Source organism: Artibeus jamaicensis, unplaced genomic scaffold (genome assembly GCF_021234435.1).
Source record: "Artibeus jamaicensis isolate MK-2021 breed Jamaican fruit bat unplaced genomic scaffold, CSHL_Jam_final scaffold_286, whole genome shotgun sequence".
Lineage (NCBI taxonomy): Eukaryota > Metazoa > Chordata > Mammalia > Chiroptera > Phyllostomidae > Artibeus > Artibeus jamaicensis.
Window position 1 is genome coordinate 6,085,770 of NW_026522034.1, and position 19,343 is coordinate 6,105,112.

The 19,343-nt window shown below is 49.5% G+C and overlaps 1 protein-coding gene and 1 non-coding gene across 3 annotated transcripts in view; both read right to left on the bottom strand.

Annotated features, from left to right (window-relative positions):
* Positions 1-19,343, bottom strand: part of THSD4 (thrombospondin type 1 domain containing 4) — a 585,083-nt gene that overhangs the window by 16,851 nt on the left and 548,889 nt on the right. For both annotated transcript variants that reach the window (XM_037137274.2, XM_053656867.1), the window contains 6 exons: positions 18,446-18,621; positions 15,948-16,044; positions 13,073-13,351; positions 8,047-8,176; positions 6,150-6,354; positions 5,390-5,563 (listed from right to left, as the gene is read on the bottom strand). In XM_037137274.2, coding sequence (XP_036993169.2) covers positions 5,390-5,563; positions 6,150-6,354; positions 8,047-8,176; positions 13,073-13,351; positions 15,948-16,044; positions 18,446-18,621 — 1,061 coding nt within the window. The remainder of the gene's footprint in view (positions 1-5,389; positions 5,564-6,149; positions 6,355-8,046; positions 8,177-13,072; positions 13,352-15,947; positions 16,045-18,445; positions 18,622-19,343) is intronic.
* Positions 11,593-11,718, bottom strand: LOC119043333 (small Cajal body-specific RNA 15). The gene has a single exon (XR_005081390.2). It is a non-coding gene; the product is annotated as a small Cajal body-specific RNA 15 (non-coding RNA).

The following is a 19,343-nucleotide window of genomic DNA, read 5'->3' on the forward strand; positions in this document are numbered from 1 at the left end:
GCCCCGAGGGACTGTCGGGCCCTGACGATTCTACTCCTGAACTGCAGTTACATGAATCATCTTCCACAATTTAAAACACTCAATATCTTGACTTATTTTTTCTCTTGGAAAATGTCCTTAGAAATTAGGTGTTACAGAATTGAGCTTGGTGATTTCCTAAAAGTTTTTTTTGTGTGTGTGTTATGATTAAAAATTGCATGAGTGTTTAAACCTGCCATTTATTTGCAGAACTAAAAAGCAAATGATGCCAATGTCTGATATGGCCCGCCCTTGATTAAAAGTAGCTACAAGGATGTTTTTAAGGTGAGTCATGTAGTCAGAAAAAGTGACACATATAACCCTAGAAGTTTAAGAGAAAATCCAGATTGAGTTTATAACCTCAGTTCATTTAGGCAGAGATCAATGAACTTTAAATCAGGCCAGAGGATACTCTTAGTATTCTGGGGCCGATTTTGGTGTGTGTATGTTGTGGGGGCAGCCACACCGACCAGCAATCCTCAGGTGACCAGCTGGGTGTCCCACCGCTCAGCTCAACGCCCACACAGCTGACCCGGAGACAGCATCAGGTTCCACAGGTGAAGCCTCAGTCCTACACGACTGTCCCCACCCGAGGTTCAGCAGCCAACCCCAGCTCAGGTTGTTCCTACACTCCTGACCAACTGGCTGAATATCCGAGGTTCCTAAGACACCCCTCTCCGTTCCATTGCTTTGCTAGAGCCGCTCACAGAAATCAGAGAAACGTTCTACCAGTTTATGATACACAGACACAATTCGGGAACAGCCAGGTAGAAGACAGGCCTATGGGAAGGAGCGTGGGAAGGGGGCTGAGCTTCCAGGGTGACCAGCCTCCCCCATCTCCCTGTCTTCGCTACCCGCAGGCTCTCTGAGCCCCGTCATTCTGGGCTGGACAGAGCCTTCACACATGGGCAACCTGGATCCCATCAATTACTGATGACTGATTAACCCCCAGACCCCAGCCCTTCCCTCCAGGTCCGAGGGTGGGACTGAAAATTCCAACCCTTTCAACACATACTTGGCACTTTGCGGAGCCAACCCCTGCCCTTAAGTCATCTCATTAACGTAACAGAAGACTCGTTTATCACTTTCAACACCACTGAAATTCGAGGGTCTGGGGGGCTGCGAACCAGGGACTGTGCATGAAGACCAAAGAGGTTCGGTCATCTCAATGACCACATCTGTATTTCTTGTAAATTACAATATTGCAGACACACTCTGGATCCTTAAGTATAAACTTTAATCTCATTTTTTTCTCCTCTCTCCCACTTGAGCTCCTTAAAGGAAGCTGTGTCTCAGTCATGCCTAGCTTATAATAGGTACTCAATATGTGTTTATGCTAAAAACTGCGTAGTTCAGACTAAAGCTTAACAAGGTTGGTTTTTTTTTATTTTTAAATTTTTTATTTGTCAATTTTGGAAAGAAAGAAAAAAGAGGAACACAGAGACAGAAACATTGATTTATTATTGTGCATTCATTGGTTGATTCTTATTTGTGCCCTGACTAGAGATTGAACCTGCAATCTTGGTGTATTAGGACAATGCACTAACCATCTGAGATAACTGGCTAGGGCAAGACCAGGTGGATTTTTATACACAGCCACTATCCACATGTGGAAGACGGCCATCAGCTGCTTATTCTCAGGGGCCGAACCTTTCCTAAGGCCAGCTGGTGGCTGGGAGGTCCAGTGTTCCTGTGAAGCCAAAGAAGAATGAAGCAGCCCCCAGGGAGCCCTCCCCAGGTTGCGGGCTCATCTGGGTCCTGGTGTCAAATGGTTTCCCTTAATGCGCACTCAGTAGTGTTACAGATGAGGAAACCGAGGCTTGGAGAGTCAAGAGCCTGCTCAAGGTCTAGTAAGAAAGAAGTCCTTGGGGAAAGGGTACCAAAGGCAATGCCTCTCCTTAAACCCAATAGTATCCCCTCCCATTCATTTGCTCCAAAATAATCGTGAACGTTCAGGAATAGTGATCTATTCTGGGGGCAGATAAAGCAAAATCACTTAGATTATAGCACCAAAATTACACGGATTAAAATGCCTTTTTCAAAGCAAAAGTTCTCTGAGTGGAAGAATCAAAGAGCTCATCTTTTGCTGTATTTGAGATTTTGCAACGCGGGTTAGGCTCAGCAAGTACTTGTTGAAGCGCAGAGCAGAGCGCTCACTGGAGGGGGGGCAGCTCGTGTGGGGTTCCCTGTCAATCACTCCGATGTTACTGTCCCAAATAAATGCGGGAGGCACACGGAGGAGCCAAGCACCGCAGTTTCATCCACCACATAGCTGCTTTCTTCTCTGTACACAGGGCATTCTGAGCCCAGCGCCTTTTTCAGAGTGTGGCAAATGTAGAGATGGAATTAAAGATGGAAAGAATCAGTGCAATAAAAGGATTATGAAAGTGATCTCAGTTGCTTTTTGGGAGACTCTAAGTAGAAATAATCTCTCTGGAGAGAAATATGCCAGAATATGTCAAGAGTTCTAGGAGAGTTCACAGCATTTGATCAATTAATTCTACTTCCTAAACATTATTTTAGGGAAACAAGTGTTATAGAGGAATGAGTGGCCAGATGGGGAGTAAAGGCAGGGCCCTCACCATTGCAATCTAACAAAGAACTCCATACAGGAGGCTGGCAGCAAAGGAAGACGTGTCTCACCCAGTGACCCAGTCGTCCTGAGCCTGGTTGGGTAAGGCTTCCAGGCATATTCCGAACAGCAAGATAGTGCAGGGGGAGGCCCTCGAAAGTCTGTGTGTATCGTCTCCACTAACTGGGGAAGGAAAACCTTGAGACTGTGTATTCATCCCAAGGTCTGGAAGGGGGAGAAAGGGGAGGGTCTATAGTGCCCAAAGAAAAAGCCTGTGAAACAACTTTGGTTAATCACCTGCCCCCTGTCACATATACAAAATGAACAAATGGGGTCTGGAGCAAGATAAGGATTCGGGCTAACAGACTCCCACACATACCTATATTTGGGTAGCCGTGCCCCCCTGGGAAAGCTGGAACCACCTTTACCCATCAATCAACATGTAACTTCTTCACCCCCATCCCACCAACTACATAAGTCCTTGGAACAAAGAGCTCACTCACTTTCTGGCCACCTGGCTTCTAGCCACTTGACCTCTCACCACCCAGCCTCTGGCCACCCCTGCTTTGCTTCCTATTAGAACTTAGCACTAATAAACTTTGTTGCAGGCTAGTAGGCTTGCTGATCTGTAATTCTTTACTACGTTGGCAAGAGGAACAGTTTCTGGGAGTTTGTCCCATAACACAAGGAAAGGTGCATATAAAGATTTATGGCTAAGAATATTTATGAAATATTATTTAAGGTAGTAAAAGATTAGAAAAATGCTCCTAAACATTTAGAAATAGGGTAGTGGTTCAATTATAATAGTCATGCAATAACTTATTTTAATTAAAAATCATGCTTTATAGGTTTTAATCCCATTAAAACGCTTATAATACATAAGTGAAAAATCAGGTTAACAAATTGATCATCTATTCTGATTTATATTTTTAAAATATACATAAATACAAAACATTATGTATGCAGAGTATGTATGAGTAGAAAACTGGTTGGCAGTGTAGCTTAAAAATCTTAAATTGTTATCTTCTAGTGAAGAGATTACAGGAATACTTTCACATTCTTTTCATATACCACATTTTTGGACCATAAGACACACCTAGGTTCTAGAGGAGGAAAACAGAAAACGAAATTGAAGCAAAAATGTAGTAAAATATTTAATAACATAAATAACATAACATTTCACCAGTGTAAATGCAAACAGAACTCGGCAGCAGCATTAACAACCATTATTCCTTCCAAATTTGGGAGGGTGCATCTTATAGTCCAAAAATATGGTACTTTATAATAATGTATATTACTGTATGAGCAGAAAATTAAACTATTAAAAAAAAACATCTTTCCAGTATAAGAGGAAAAGCCAGCATCACTGTTTTCATCCATTTGCTTACATGTTAAGTTTGGCAAGTTTACTGTGAATACAGATTCTGGCTAGAAATCCAGAAAGACAAAGAGTCAGTTGAAGGAACTAGGAATTTTTAACCTGAGAGAAGGGGAAGGGGCTCTGCACCCCTGAGGGTCTGCAGAGTAAGCAGCGTGTGCACGTCTCCTGCAGCACGGGCTGACAGTCGGCAAGCAAGACTTCAGCTCAATGGGAGAGAAAACCTCCCCGCACTGTGGGCTGTACAAGAAACAGACGCCACTGTCTTGGCACCTCGGCAGGCAGGGGGCTCCTGACGAGTGGATCAGACCTGCATCAGGGTCGCTGTCCAGGACTCCTCCTGCCCCCAGGGAGGCGGCCCCAGTGCCCTGGGACGCTCCTTCCTGTACGGCTTCTGCAAGGCCCAGGAGCTCTGTCCTTGCCGGGAGGCCCGGACAGGGGCCAACACATGCACAGGACTGGGTGAGCCCTGCTGCACCCAGCTTCAGGGGCAAACCCCTTAAAGGGGTTGGCTCTGTCCGAGCCAACAGACCCCTTTAGACCAGCACCCACTTCCCTTCGTGTCCCTTTGTCTAGCACCTCCCTGGTGACTATCGGAGCCCAGGACAGTCCACTCCTGCGACCGGGGGCACAGGAGCTGCTCACCCTAGGAGTTCTGTGCTTTGGCCAAAGACTCTCCCTCGGGGGACCCAGGGGCAGGGACTGTTTGCCACGAGGTGTCGGAAACCGTGAGGAGATAAAATCACTGGAGAGACTCCCCAGGAGGGTCTCTGAATGTGGGCCGAAGGCTGCATTTGCGGGTGTGTTTCTGTCCTTTCTTTCCCAATCACACCCCCACCAATGTGGGTCGTTACTGTAACAAGAGGCAGCAATGCCGGAAACCCACCCGAACACCCCAGGTGACATTTGGGTGCTCAACAAACGGTCCGTGGTGGGCACCAACCACTCAGAACGGATGCCGGCCAGTTGGAACCAACCAGCAGGGTGGACGGGCCCATTCACTGACACGTGAAGTTTACTCTTCCAAGCTGGGGATACTGCACTGTTGTCACATGACACTGGGAAGGAAGGGCTCGGGAGCCCCGCAATGTCCCCTAAGATTCCACAGACGTGGCTGGTGTCCTCCATCCCTGGACCAGCAATCGTGGCACCAGAGCCGAAACCCGGCCCGCCCTCTTGCCGGGCCCCGGGCGACCCCCAGAGCTCGGAAGCGCCACGGAGAGTCATATGAGGATAGAAAGCCTGTAATAGTTCATCTCCGGGCCTTTTCCCCAAAGTCAGAAATTACCCTTGGGATTGTTAGCTAGGAATTCATCTTTCTGCAGGTTGGGGGTGCCTTGTGACACACGGCTCTCCCCCACTAGCCCAGCAGACCTCTGTCACCCGCTCTAGCAAATGTCCTCTGCTGCTGTCACACTCACCCTTTCACTCCACTCGGTGAGGAACCAGCTCTTCGCACAGGGTCCCATGTCACAGTTCTCAATGTCGTTGGGCCGGAGCTTCATGTTGCATTCCTCGTCATCAACCACGTCCCCGAGGTTGCTCACACACTTCACGTCTCGGGTCCTCTGCCCCACCCCACAGGGCACCGAGCACTGGAAGACAGCAAGCTTCTGTGAGCAGGGTGGGAAGCGCCGGCTCCGGGGACTCTCTAGTCACGGTGCCCTCCTTCCTGTGACCGGCCCCCCACACAGAGGCCTGGACAGACAGACTCCCTGGGTCGCCATGTCCCCTGCAACGCGATGCTACCTGGGGAGGATCCCAGCCCTGAATAGTTCACAACCCTTTTCCCTAAGACCTTCTTGGATGTCTTGCCTCCTTTGTCCATCCAAGCCCCGGTTCTGTCATCTACAAAACGGGAGAGAGGACTGGGAGGTGTTGGCTCCACCAGCATTTGCCAACCTTTTACTCCACAAAGACGGGGGGAGAAGGACCCTCTGCCCCTGGCTTCCAGGGGCCCCCGTTAGAGTCAGCCACGGTGATGCCTGCTAGCTTTAACTTCATCGAGCTACTGGTACATGCTATGGGTTATGAAAGCAGCATGCAGAGCCCCACAGGACAGGTTCCCTCCTGGAGAACCCAGGCTGCTCCCAAGTCAGGTCATGGTGGGGGGAGGCGGGAGTGCGGTGGTGGGTCTTGCAGAGGAGCTTCCGAGCAGGCCCCTACCCCCTCCCCGCATACCGGAGTCCAGTCCGTGCGGGTCTGCCACTCGCTGCAGATCTTGAGCTGGCAGGTACTGGTGGTCTCGGGCTTCTCCAGGTGCTGGCAGCGGTAGGGCTGCACGGTCAGGCTGCGGTTGGCGTACACCTGGCGGCACAGAACCTGGCGGTGCTGCATGCCCAGGCCGCAGGTTTTGCTGCACTCCGACCACTCCCCGATGTCCCAGCTGGCTCAGGAAGGAGAGAGCAACAGGGACAGGTCACTTCAGTCAACAGGCAGGGGGCACGAGCTCGGCTGACTTATACACAACCATCAGAATCCTCGTAGGTGGCCCTTCTCCATGGCACTGCTTACCAGTCTGCCCAAGGGCCACCGGGCTCTGTAGAGAGATTGACTTTGCTCGGCATGCTGTTTGCCAGTGAGTCCACACGATTTAAGAAAACTGAGAAGGTACCAATAATTTTAATCTAGTAAAAAAAAAAATGAAAAACTCTAAAGCTTAGTTTCATGATCCTGTAGAAAACCTTAACCCACTTTGGAACTAACTTAGAAATCTTAGTCCAGTGTTCATTATTATTATTTTAGATTTTATATAATCTCAGATTTATTGATCTGGTTCTGGACATTAAAGAATATTTTTCTGTTTTGAGTGGTAACCTTAGAGCCGACACGTATAGAGACCCTGGCCCAGAGGAGACTCCAGTTCCCTAGCAGCCTGATTGGGACGCAGCTCCGCGGAGCCAGCACGTGGGTGGGCGGGGCTTGGCCCTGCGCTCAGTGGGGGCCTGCGTCTGCGGACCTGGGTCTTCCACTCACTGTTCTTTGTTTCTCACTGTTCACACCCCGGTTTCACGTTGCCTCCTCTGTCACCTTGCTCTGCTAGTTCATTAAGTGAGATGTCAGCAAATGCTCGTCATGTGTTTGAATGAGAATTATGTTTTTATTACTTTGAGAATTAAGTTTTGACCAGCCCTTTTGCCTGTTCTGTTGAAAGTGTCCTATGTATCATTCAATCAGCAGCCCAAAGCCTCTCCTGGGACGCTCTTCCCACCTCTCCAGGCAGCCGTGACTTTCACTGGTCTGTGCACAGCTCTCCTGCTGCGCTGGACACACTGGATCGTACTGGGTTGGCCAAAGAGTGCGTATGTTTTTTCCATAAAATAAAAAATGCTTTTTTTTTTTTAACCAGTAGCTTTGTTGATTTGTATAATTTGAGTTTAAACTTGGTATAACATTGATTGTGCTCAGTTAATGTCTGGATTTGATCACTATCAACTTCAACTGGTCCACCTGACCATGGAGCATCGTCCAGGGAGACATCTCCAGCACGAACCTTCGCAAACCACGTTTGACACGTTTGGTCAGTCACACACCTTCTCCACACACTGCCCAGGTCTTTTTTTGCATGCGTGTTTTAGTTGCACTTTACTTTCCTTGAAACAATAAAGTATAATATGCTGAAAATACGTAATATGCTTACGTATTTTCTTCCATTGTCACACTAAAGTGGCTACACAAAAATTCACCAATTTTGATAAGTTCTTTTAAATGCACAGCTGTCACAATACAATCTAACAAAATTGTTAGAGCCATCTTACGAAAAAAAAAACCAAATGGACTTTTTGGCCAACCCGATAATTCTTTGCTTCCCAAACCCTAACTGCTCCAGTTTCCCAAGGGGTGGGCTCCCAGGGAATGCGCTGCCAAAGGCCCCGGGCTCCTGTGTTGATCCTGAAAGGCAGGGGCTCTTGCTACACAGACTGCGTTTAATGCATAGGTCACACTCAGGTTTCTAAATCAGATCTAGACTCATCTTTCTAAACCAGATAACATGAGATTTGATCTGCCACGAAGGTCCTCTGCACAAGCCAGCAGAAGCGACCTGACCCCAGGGGACGGAAATGGAGGGGCGTCTTACAAGGCTGGGCAGGGGAAGAGGTTGCAGGGCTCCTCCTCGGGGGTCGGCTTCATGCTGGAGTCGCAGTAGCTCTCGGGGACCTCCTCGTGAGTGTTTCTGTGCACACAGCGAAAAACAGGGTGCTGCGATCCTGGAAGGACAAGGAGGACGTCTGAAGGACAGTCCCACCCCCCCGAGTGGCGGTCTGTGGTGGACACACACGGACACCCAGACGCTGATGAAGAAAGGCCACAGAAACAGGACACCACACACACGGCTCCCACACAAGGGCTCTGCTCTGCACTGAGGCGCAGGGAAGGTGGAATAGTTCTTGCCCTCTAAGAGCTAATAGCTTATTTGTGGGCGTGGTTTAAAAGTGCTCAGAGGCAGATGAAGACAACTTTCAGAACAGTTTAACATATCCCTGTGCAGGGGAGAGATTACAAACCAAGAACAAACAGTAACTTCTGGAAGGTTTTTGTGGCGACATGGAAGAGAAAGAGCCCTAGAGGGCTGGAGCTGCAGCCTGCAGAAAGGGTGGGCTGGGGACCTGAGTTTTGAAGGGAGGGGCTGTCCAAGTCGCTGAACTGGGACCAAAGTGCCCAAAAAGCTGGCCTGCAAGTGCCAGGTATGTTCACGAGGCAGTGGGGTTGGAGCAGAGAAATGAGAAGACCCAGGAAGGGCTTGAAGAGCAGCTGGCTTCCACTTTGCAGAGCATTTTACACCTTTCCCTAATAGGGGACTGACCCAGTGGGCGTTTTAGTGATTGGAGTGCACGTCTGCTTCCCGCAAGAGAGCAAGCTCCTTAGGCACAGGACTAGTTCTTGTTCATCTGTGCATCCCTGGTACCTAGCAGAGTAGTGGGTGCTCAGTAACAGTTTGTTGGATAAATATTTATTAGAGGTCTAATATTGATTTTTATTACTTCACTAAAAAAATACTAACTGCCTCAGGTTTTTGTATTTTTTTAACAACATACACAGCTAGCCTTGGCCAAATGGCTCAATTGGTTGGAGTGTTATCCTGTGCACCAGAAGGTTGCAGGTTTGATTCCCCGTCAGGGCACATGCCAAGGCTGTGGGTTTGATCCCTGGTTGGCGTGTGTGTGGGAGGCAACTGATCAATGTTTCTCTCTCACATTGATGTCTCTCTCTCTCTCCCCCCTCCCCTCCTTCCTCTCTCTCTAAAATCAATACACATAGCCTTGGGTGAGGTTAAAAAATACACAGCCTAATTTAAATGGATTAAAATAGATAAATTTATTTTGGAAAAAGAAATTTGTTAAGTGGAATTTCTAGCTCTCAAAACACAGCTGAGCCGCAAGTCTGCCTTCTCTTTGCTACCTCCTGGTGGCAGCACTGAGGTATTACTACTGGACATTTACAAGGTGAGAAATGCAACCCGCTGAACCTGCGACCCAACTACGGGAAGGGTGACCACTTCCTCTCAAAGAACTGCCAACCCTCTGTTCTGGGCCCCTACACACGCCCTGCTCCGCAGAACAAAACGCTGTCATTTATTCTTCGGCTCTGGCTTAGCTCTGCTGCTAACCGGCCAGGCATATATAATTTCTGAATTTCCAACTTTCTACAGTTTTAATTGTAACTAGAGGAATAACTTTTAATATGTCTCAAAATCTCATCAGCCATGAGCGGTGAGTGCTTCAGTGCTTCCTTAAGGCGGATCTGGTGTGATGCTGAGCCAGAGGGTAGTTCCTGTAAGAAACTGGACAGTTTGTAAGACAGTTTTGGTCTGAAACACTCATTTGCTTAAAGTACTCTGGCCGGTCACAGAAAGACAAATGCCATATGATCTCACTCGTACGTGGGATCTAATGAACAAACTGAACTAACAAGCAAAACAGAGACAGGCTCGTAGATGGAGAGCAGGCAGGGTTGGGGGTGGGGGGACTGAGCAAAGGGGAGAAGGGACCTGTGGACACGGACAACAGTGCGGTGATTGTGGGGGCAGCGGTACAAGGGGATAAATGGGGATGGAAAAAATACAATAAAAAATAAAATTAAAAAAATAAAGTACTCTGGCTGTAAAAATTTACAATGTAGCTGTAACTTGAGATCTTTATTTAAAATAACGTTCCAATTAAGCATAGTTATTAGCTGAGTAATAAGTAGTACTGACTGTAAAATTAATAGGAAGCAAAACTTTGGTGGAATTAAGTTTTGTCCAGAGACATATCTGCTTCCATTTAAGAAGAGCTCTTTAATTAAATTCAACCAACATTAAGCACATTGTTCTGAGTTAAAAGGTGAATAAGATTCAGTTTGTGGCTTGCAGGGGGCCCGTTTGGGGCCCAGCTATTAAGGGATTAAGTAAAAATCTTGGTTTTTAAAGCCTGTCCCTTTCTCTTCAGACCACATGGGTTTCACTTCTCTACTTACGAGTTTGTGGGTTGGAAAGCAACAGTGACTACCCCAACCACTTGGCATTCGAGTGGGAGGAAAATTTGGTCTATTTAGCCAGAAAAACGCAGGTTAACATAGGAATGCTCCGTGTCTTGCAAAGATGGGCCCTACTTGAGGCCCTTGCAAGGCCTCGGCCGGCAAACCCCCTTCCCCCCAGCCCCTCCCGTTGCCCCGCAGTGCACCGGTCTGGCGCCGGCTCCAGCGTTTGGCCAAGGAGGGGAGGTCGGAGGCTCTCTTTCTTTCTCTCATGGTGAGAAAATACCAGCTCTATAGTTTCTGACTCCAGTGACCACAATGGTTTCTTTCTCTGGGTCAGTTTCGATTACTGCAGAAAGAGAGACACCTGGCCATTTCTTCATTGTTCAAGCATGCCGTTTAATATTTCTGTAATTGCCAGCAAGTGGGAATAGGGTGGTGAGGGCAGGTGCTGGCTGGGCTCCAGGCAGTAGGAAGAGTCTGGGATCGGTCTGGTGGGTGACTCGTCGGGTCTATGGGTCCACACAGAAGCTCGCTGTGTTGGAGCACGGAGCTGGACCACAGGCAGAGGTCAGTAAGGCATCATGGAGTGATGGATGAAATGGGAAGAAAAGGAATAATTTCAGTCCTGGAACTCCAGGAATCAACCAACCCAGCTGAGTTTAACCAGACAGACAGAGGTCTCAGCAACGGCTGTAAAGAGTATAGGTCACACCAGCATGCCCGTGACAGGGCCCTTCTGTGGTGATGAAGTCACAATGCCGGAAGCATTGACAGAAAGGGACGTTTCAGTGTGACAGGCAGAGAAATGTGTGGTCTGGTTAGTTCCACCAGGAAAGACCAGAGAGGAGTTTGCAAGAGGGTCAGTATGGGCACCATGACAAGGTCACAGGGCAATGGACTTGGGTTGGGCAGAAAAGAGCCGGACAGCAAGGGCAGACTCAGAATTTCTTGTCCCGGCACACCTGTCACCACTGCTGATGACCGCGAGATGGGCTAAATGTTTGGTATCCACACTGCCTCACCTGCCCTGCACTCCGACTTTTGGTGCTTGGGAGCAAAGAGGTGCGTCCACGGGCTACTGCCATCTGTCACACAGGAGAGAGACCGGCGGGGAGTAGGAGCGAATGGAGGGTTAGGGGAATAACACATCTCTCTCTTTCTCTTTTGATGTTGGTAGTCAGCAGGTCTTGAATTTATTTTGTAGACAAGACCTGTCCTATCTACCTTTTTATTTAGGAGGCTGAGAGCCCAGTCGGCTCGACTTCCAGGACTCCACTTTCTTAGTCTCCAGCACATCTCTGGTTCTGTTTTATTTCTAAGGTGCTTCTTCAGTGCCCCTTTGGCCTGAGAACCAGTGCCGTTTGTCAGGATGAGGAGGAGGATGGACATCTCATTTTAGGCTTCAAGTGGCAGCTGTGAAGCTAGTGTGTATGTGTGTGTATCCACAATGCAAAGGAGAAATGCTGTCTTAGAACATTAGTGAATATGAAAATCTTGAGGGAACGTTTCTTCAGTTTTGAATACGTAAGTCCACATTCTTTATGCTGCTGATAGGACGGGGGCGGAGGCAACAACAGACTTGTACCTCCCGGATGTGATGAAGATGTGAACACTGCCCTTGTATCTCCTCTCAGAGCTGACACGTATCACATTTGAAATGTAGTGATGATACAGCCATTCATTCAAGAAGCACTTGAAGAGCCCCTACTGTGCGTGGCAAGATGCCAGGTGCCGAGGTCGCAAGTGTGCATCATTAAGACAGCAGGCCAGGCAGAGCCGCAGTTCAAAAGGGACCCTGTCCCGAACTGCCGAGGTCCCTGGGAAGAAGCGCCCACCTCGGCCTTGCAGCACAAGGAAGGGCTTCACGGAGGAGGTGGCGCCTGAGCCAGATGGTGGAGCGGGGGCAGGAGCGCGCCAGCCGCGTGCCCTGGGACAATGTGGGGGGCGGATTTTTGTTGCAGCAGGGACCAGGCCGTGAAGACTGGAGCGGTGACGTGAAGGGTGCGCGGACAAACAGCACCTGCTCCCGTCCTCTCCCCACCCTGTCCCCAGCGCCCCGCCTGGCGGGCTGCGGACAGGAGGGAGGCCCAGGCCGGGCCGTCTTCACAGACTCGGACGAAACAGTCTTCTACACGTGCCACCCTGACATAAGACCACACGACAACCATTTTATGCTTTTGTAGCTTCCCCAGTTTCCACCCGGTCCTCAGGGTTTGTAGTCCCTTTAACGGGCCTGGCAGCACAGCCTCAACGGCAGAAAACTCCGCAACAGCCCCTTGGGACCTCGGCTCCACTGTCCGGTGGTCCCCGCACTGGGCCGGGCCATCGCGCCTGCAGAGGCGTCGCGGGAATGGTTTCGGCCTCAGTGCACACCGCCCTGGCCTGCCTCCCTCGGCGGGCCGCAGTCTGTATCTTCTCGCTGCAGCGAACAGTAACCATGAGCATAGCACCTTTCACGTCTTTTAAGTCCTTCTAGTGACTGGCAAGCCCAAGGGTGGTGTGGGGGACCCCCCAACACAACCTCCCACTAATGAGCCCTCTCGGGGCCAGGTTCACGGAGGGGAGGGGTGACCGAGCCCCTGGGGCCGCCTGCACACACCTCCTGGGGGTCTGCGGAGACCCGGCCCGCCCACGCGTGAGCTCACCTTTCCCACAGGTCGTGGAGCACTCCGTGGTGCCGAGCTGCTTCCAGTTGTGATCCCGGCTTCGTCGTGGGGGCTGTGGTGCTGGTGGCACCGCGCTGTCTGGCCGGTGGGCAGAAAATCTGTCTGGCTGCCGCCCCGCGAAGGTCTGCGCTGATTCCGAGGTGAGTATTTCAGGGGCCCCACCGCGCGAGTCTTCCTTCCCCTCGGTCCTCTCCTTCCCTTCTCCCCGCGGCTCCGGGCTCCGCCCCTCTGCCAGCCGCTGGCCCTGGAAGGGCTCCCCTGGGGGAGGCGGTGTGCACACACAGGTCAGTGCATTTTGCACGGTGAGTCATGAAGAGGAAACCGCTTTAACATTAAAAATCAGGTAGCAGGAGAGCCTTCTAATTCAGAGCACATATATTTAAAACATGTAGACACTAATTCCCCAATATATAATAAACTATTAAAAACAAATATGAACATCCCAGTAGGAAAAGTAGGCAAGGGCCAGGGAGAGGCAATTCACACAGAAAGGAACACAAGCAACAGAATCGTAGGAAAGTGCGCAGCTTCACTCGTAACCGAAGAAGGGCAACAGCGACTCTACTTGCCCAACCATGGAGACTGGACACTTTGAAACCCCTAACTCACTAAGCTCCTTGCTGAAGGTGCCAGAGAAACCCATTCTCATACACTGTGAGCGAGTCTGTACATCAGACACACATTTTGGAGAGAAATTGGGCCATATCTATCCAAGCACATATTACTTTCATACAAAATAAGGACGCAAATTTTGGAGTCACTGTTGAATCCAGTTAAAATATAGGGCTTTCTCTGCCCCTCCACTGGCACTTTCTTATTTAGTTGGCTATTTACAATAATTTGTGGCTTAAAATATTACATGCAAATTAAACCAACAGAGCCAAGACCAGGCCTGCTGCTATGCGGCCACCCGAGAGGCCATCGGCCAAAGACATTCAACAATCTGGTGAGCACTTTGTGTGTCCTGGGTGTGGGATTGGCACCTAGTGATTCACTCTCTTCCCTTCTGCCCCTCTTAAACAAAACGGAACTAAACAATATCTTTGAGTTCAGTTTCTTTTTCTGTTTTGTGGACTCAGGATGTGTTCAGAGAAGTTTCTGACTCGCCCGAGGAAGCACAGCAAGAGAGTGGCAGAGCTGGATGCAGGCTCTGTCCTCCTGAGCCGGGTGACCCGGAGGATGACGCCTGGTCCAGAGCACCCCTCCTCACCAGCTGACCCCTCTGGGCCTGCCCTGTCCCAGGCAGCTGATCCCAGACCCCCATGCTACCTGTTAGGTGAAACCCATTAGGTTTGTTATCAGTCATCACCATCCTATATCATTTCAAATAGTCTGTCCAATTGCCCGCATAAATCGGCATCAACCTTAGCATCTCAATAGTTTGCCATCTGGACTTGGTTCTCAGACTGTCATTGCTCCTGGAAATGGCTTAAAAATTCTGTTGGGCTCGGGGTTTGAACAACACATGCACCCCACCTGTGGGACACACACCAGGCTGGCGTCTTCAGGCAGCCAGGTGGTTCTTCCCTGATCCGTGACAATCAGATACTGTGGTTATCTGATCGGCAGCCCAGAGAAGGATGGATAGGCCAGGTCTGGCACCTGTCTCCTCACTTCCTAGGATAGGTATTGGGCCAGGCAGCCTCTGGGCAGTATTAACAAGCACAGGGCTAGTCACGCAGGCCGGCCCGAGGTCACTGTGGGACTGGGGCAAGAGCCTAATTCCTCTGATTACTTCCACTTCCTTACTTTAAAAACAAGGCTGACAATAGTACCTGTCTGAGCACCCCGGTGAAAATTCCGTGAGCTAACCTAAGGGCGGGGTTTGGCAGTGTCCAACACACAGCTAGGGCTCAGCACATGCAAGCCATCGTCACCATTAATAGTTCTGCAGACCTTCTTGTTGGAAAGATAGAAAAGATGGTCTCCATTTGGGTAGGTTCCACCATCGCTCAGTAAAGAAATATCTGGAAATCCTGAGCGCTGAGCCATTCCCAGCGGCAGCCCAATGAAAGCTGCCCACTCTGTCCGTCAGCAGAGCCCCCTGGGAAGAGGTGAACCACTGGGTGGAACTCAGTATTCCTTTCTGATAGGTCAAAGTCATGTTCACAGAAGCAAGAGGGGACTAAGAGGAAAGGTACTGGCAGACAGACTGGTGGCCCTCAGAAGAAGTCTGTGTCCCAGTCCTTGAAACCAGAAATAGGTCACCTTATGTGGCAAGGAGGACTTTGCAGATGTGACGAAGTTGAGGGTTTTGAGATGGAGAGATTATTCTGGATTGTCTGGGTGGCCCAAGTCAGGGTCCTTATGACAAAGAGGTGGGAGTGCGAGAGTCAGAGGAGAAAGTGTGGTGACAGAGGCAGAGGTGAGGGTCAGTGAGGGATGCAAGGGTGCCACCCCGCTGGCCCCGGGGATGGAGGAAGGGACCGTGCACCAGGGAGTACAAGGGGCCTCTGCAAAAAGGCGAGGGAATGATTCTCCCCTGCAGCCTCTGACGGGGGCGTGGCCCAGGGAGCCACAGTGTAAAACAGTGAATCTGCCTTGTGTTGAGCCACTAAGCTCGGGGAGATTTGTTATGGCAGCAACAGGAAACTAATACAGGGCATTTCCATATGAGGAACTGGAAAGAAAGACCCAGGACATTCAATTCATTTTTGCATCAAGTGAATGAAACACTTATCAGTGAAGGCTCAGGCCAGTGGTGGAGCTCCCTTTGAGCCCCGACTATGAAGTTTGTGCCCCTGGTTTTTCTCTGCATTGGTTTGGAGACAGAGGGTGTCTGCACAAGAAGGAGGCAGAGGGGCCTTTAAAAGGAAATGAGCCGAGGGCTTGGCAGCAAAACAAGGGACTTTACCTGGTCGCCTGTGAGGTGGCACCTGGGGGCTGATGGCATTGGTCCCCATGATAACATACTCATAGTGGACTCCTGGGTTCGGCTGCTGGTGTATCATCTGACAACACAGAAGTCAACGTCACTGCATTGGCACACACACACACACACACACACACACACACATCCCTTTCCCCCTGGCTTGGGGTCAGTGGTATAAGTGGCATTATCTGTAAATCCACGGGTGAGTAATATTAGTGGGCCTGTGACAGATTAAATGAAAGCTATTTCCAGATGGCTTTTCGTCATTTGGTTTTGAAGAATGAACAACTGAAACGGAAACCAGGCTGAAAGTCAAGTTTCAAACATTCCCATTAGGACGATGGGAGCAGGGGGAGCGGAACATTTCTGTTGGCTCCAGACCATCCCGTACCATGGCTTAAATTTTGTGTGGTGCTCCCAAAATGTCCCAGTAGATACGTTTATACTTCAGAGAACCCACTGGAACACTAGGTGGTGAGATAGAGTTGTGTAAAGGAGGGCTCGGCTCTGGCAGAGCCAGCTGGGAGCCTTCAGGTTCTTTTGAAGTTTTTACCTGGCTGGCAAGGCTGGCTCAGGAAAGCTCTGCTCCAACCCTCTAACTCACTGACTCTGGGTCACACTCCTCTCATCCACGGAAAGCTCCAGAACCACAATGACCTGGGGTCAGGAAACCAGGCAATCTGGGAAGAAGCTCTCCCTGGGTCTCACTCTTTCAGGGACCAATGACGAAAGCAGGAAGTTGCACAGGGCTGTGAAGTCAGCAATGAAACTTGTCTGGGGCAAAAGCCCTAACCAGTCATCATGGCCCAGCAGACTGGTTCTGGAGCTCAGAGGCCTGCGGTTCCCCTGGTGGGCAGCGTGGTGATGGGCCCAGTGCAGCAGCAGCAGACGGCAATAGACAGAGTGGGTGTGAGCCACGCAAGGAGGCGCTGCTGCATTCTGACGCTGCTGTGTCCACTGCTTCACAAAGGGGCTCTCCTGTTGACCAGCTGTGTGACTTAGAACAAGTCTCTTAATCACAGCTTTTTTTTTTTCCTCATCTGGAGAAGAAGGAAGTTAGAATCACAGCGGATCTCTTAAATCCTTTTAGCTACAAACATCTCCGCGTGCCTCCTGTATAGGCGGGCCCTGTTTGGTTGCCCAGTGTGTGTGTTCAGTCCATTCATGCCGTCATCCCTGCCTGCACAACGGGGCCCACGTTCCATAAGTCACCTGACGGCAGGAAGGCAGACATGAGAACCACTGAGCTTCTTACACTCAGCAACCATGGTGCTGAGCCCGGAACCCCAAAACAGACGGTGGTGTGAACTAAGTGCCTACCGTCTACCCCTCATCCCCTCTCTTCCCCTTTCACAGAATTCGACAGTCGGTCTGAGGTTGGAAACCCTCTCTCCCTCTTTCTGTGTGAGCGTTCTGCCAGTACAAACCCTGTCCCGTTTATAAAATTATTGTTGGCCGCCACATCCTAGCCCACCCACAGCGGGTCTTTAACAATTTGGGTTTTTTATCGCTGGTGCCGTTCGAAACCTACCCAGAGTCCAACAGCCCACTGAACAGTGTAAAAATAATATTTCAAATGAACTATAATAAGGCTTTCTTTATGGTTTCTAGTCCATGAGCCACTAGGCCCACGAGGAACAAATCTGTAGCTGGGTAGCCGAAGAAGTAATATTTATAAACACCCCATGACACAGCACACATCGTGTGCTGGCTTTGGAGGTGGTAAGAGAATGTGTATCTATGAGTCAGCTCATTCTTTTTTTTATCAGAAAAACCCAATTTCAAGCTTTTATTTCATGTCACCTCTTATTTCCTGATGTTTTTAAGAAGACCGGATTCTAGTGGTTTCTTTTAAAAATAAGGGCAGTTTTGAACTCCACGTAACCTAATAATTTACTTTCCTGTTAAATAAGTGGAAGTCCTGTCTTCCGTGAGGCAGGGGCTGCCCAGTGACCCTCTGTACCGTCCCTGGAAGCTCTACTGGGCCATCTGGGGTTCTCTGTGGGCCCCCTGACTTCATTTGCTTCAAGAGAGTTTGAAGAGGGCTGGGAACTGTGGGCGTCTTGCCTTGCTTTAGGCATTTGCTTTCTTTTGCCATGAAAAGAAAACCTGCCAAATTAGCATGAGGAGGAAAGTGCCTGGAGGAGATCCAACGCTCATGAAATAAAGGATACGTTTTGACTCTGATTTGGTTCAACAAGTAAAATTGGTTTTACTGGGTCAATAAACTCGGAGGGTTCTAAGCATCTGGTAGAGTTTAAGGTTTCTGTGAGCCTGGCGCAGTCAGGCTGAGTGGTGGAGATGAGCCTGAGCTTTAAGGGCACGTCCAATGACTCTGCTCAGACTGTCTTACTGAGCATGACGTGTCTTACTGAGCAAATGCGTCAAACCGAGGTTTGTTGCTTATTTGTTTTAAGTGTGGCTCTCAAGAGTAACAAGACACAAAATCCAGAGAGCGGCCCAGAAACATCAAAACTCACGTAGACATCCAAGATCTCATTAGTGGGACCTTCGGCCAGAAAGGACTCTCCGGCTGTGCTTGAAATCTCATTTGGACGCTTGTAGGTGAACATGGTCCCTCCGCCCTCGTATTTTCCGGGCCGGTCAATTGCCCAGTTCCCGTTGATGATGGAGCGGCCAGAACGACTTCGCAAGGCTATTAAAAAAAATGAGACCATTTCTCAGGTAAGCCCAGGGTGTACACAAGAAACAATTATCCCACCCCCCCACTCCCAGGTACTGGCTGTTGATTCATCAAATTTTTCATTAGAATCCACTGAGTGCCAGGCACTGATCTAGGCCCTAGGACAGGCTGAGGTGTCTGGATCACATCCCTTGGTGCTTCGTCATCTCTTCAACCCACTCTGAACCCTTCACCCTAGAAACGAAGGGTGGGAGTGGTTAGGTGAGGGGAAACTTAGGTCCCATTATCCGGGTGAGACGGTGCACATCGCCAGCTCAGCAGTCGATTGTGGCCCACGGATGGGCTTAGTTTGGACTTCATATTGTTCCTTCAGAAATATAGTTGAACATAAATTTAAGAATTGGGAGGTTTCACATAAAAAAAGTAAGAGTTCTAGCTTGTCTTGTCGAATAAGAGGACGTGTTAACATTGCCTCCATTCCTTTGAGGAAGCTGTGAGAGGACTGTCCCTGCCTGCTCTGGCTTGCCCTAATCCCCACCACTCCCTAATATTCTCCAACGTGGAGGCTAAGACTCAGTTTATGACCCATTATTAATAAATATGAATTATTTATTCCATTTGTGATCATGGTGCATTGCTATTTTTCCTATACAATGCATTTTTCTTATACTTTTTCTACTTGTATGTTCCCTAAAAGTGGCAAAGCTAAATATAGGCCAAGAGGTTTTACACAA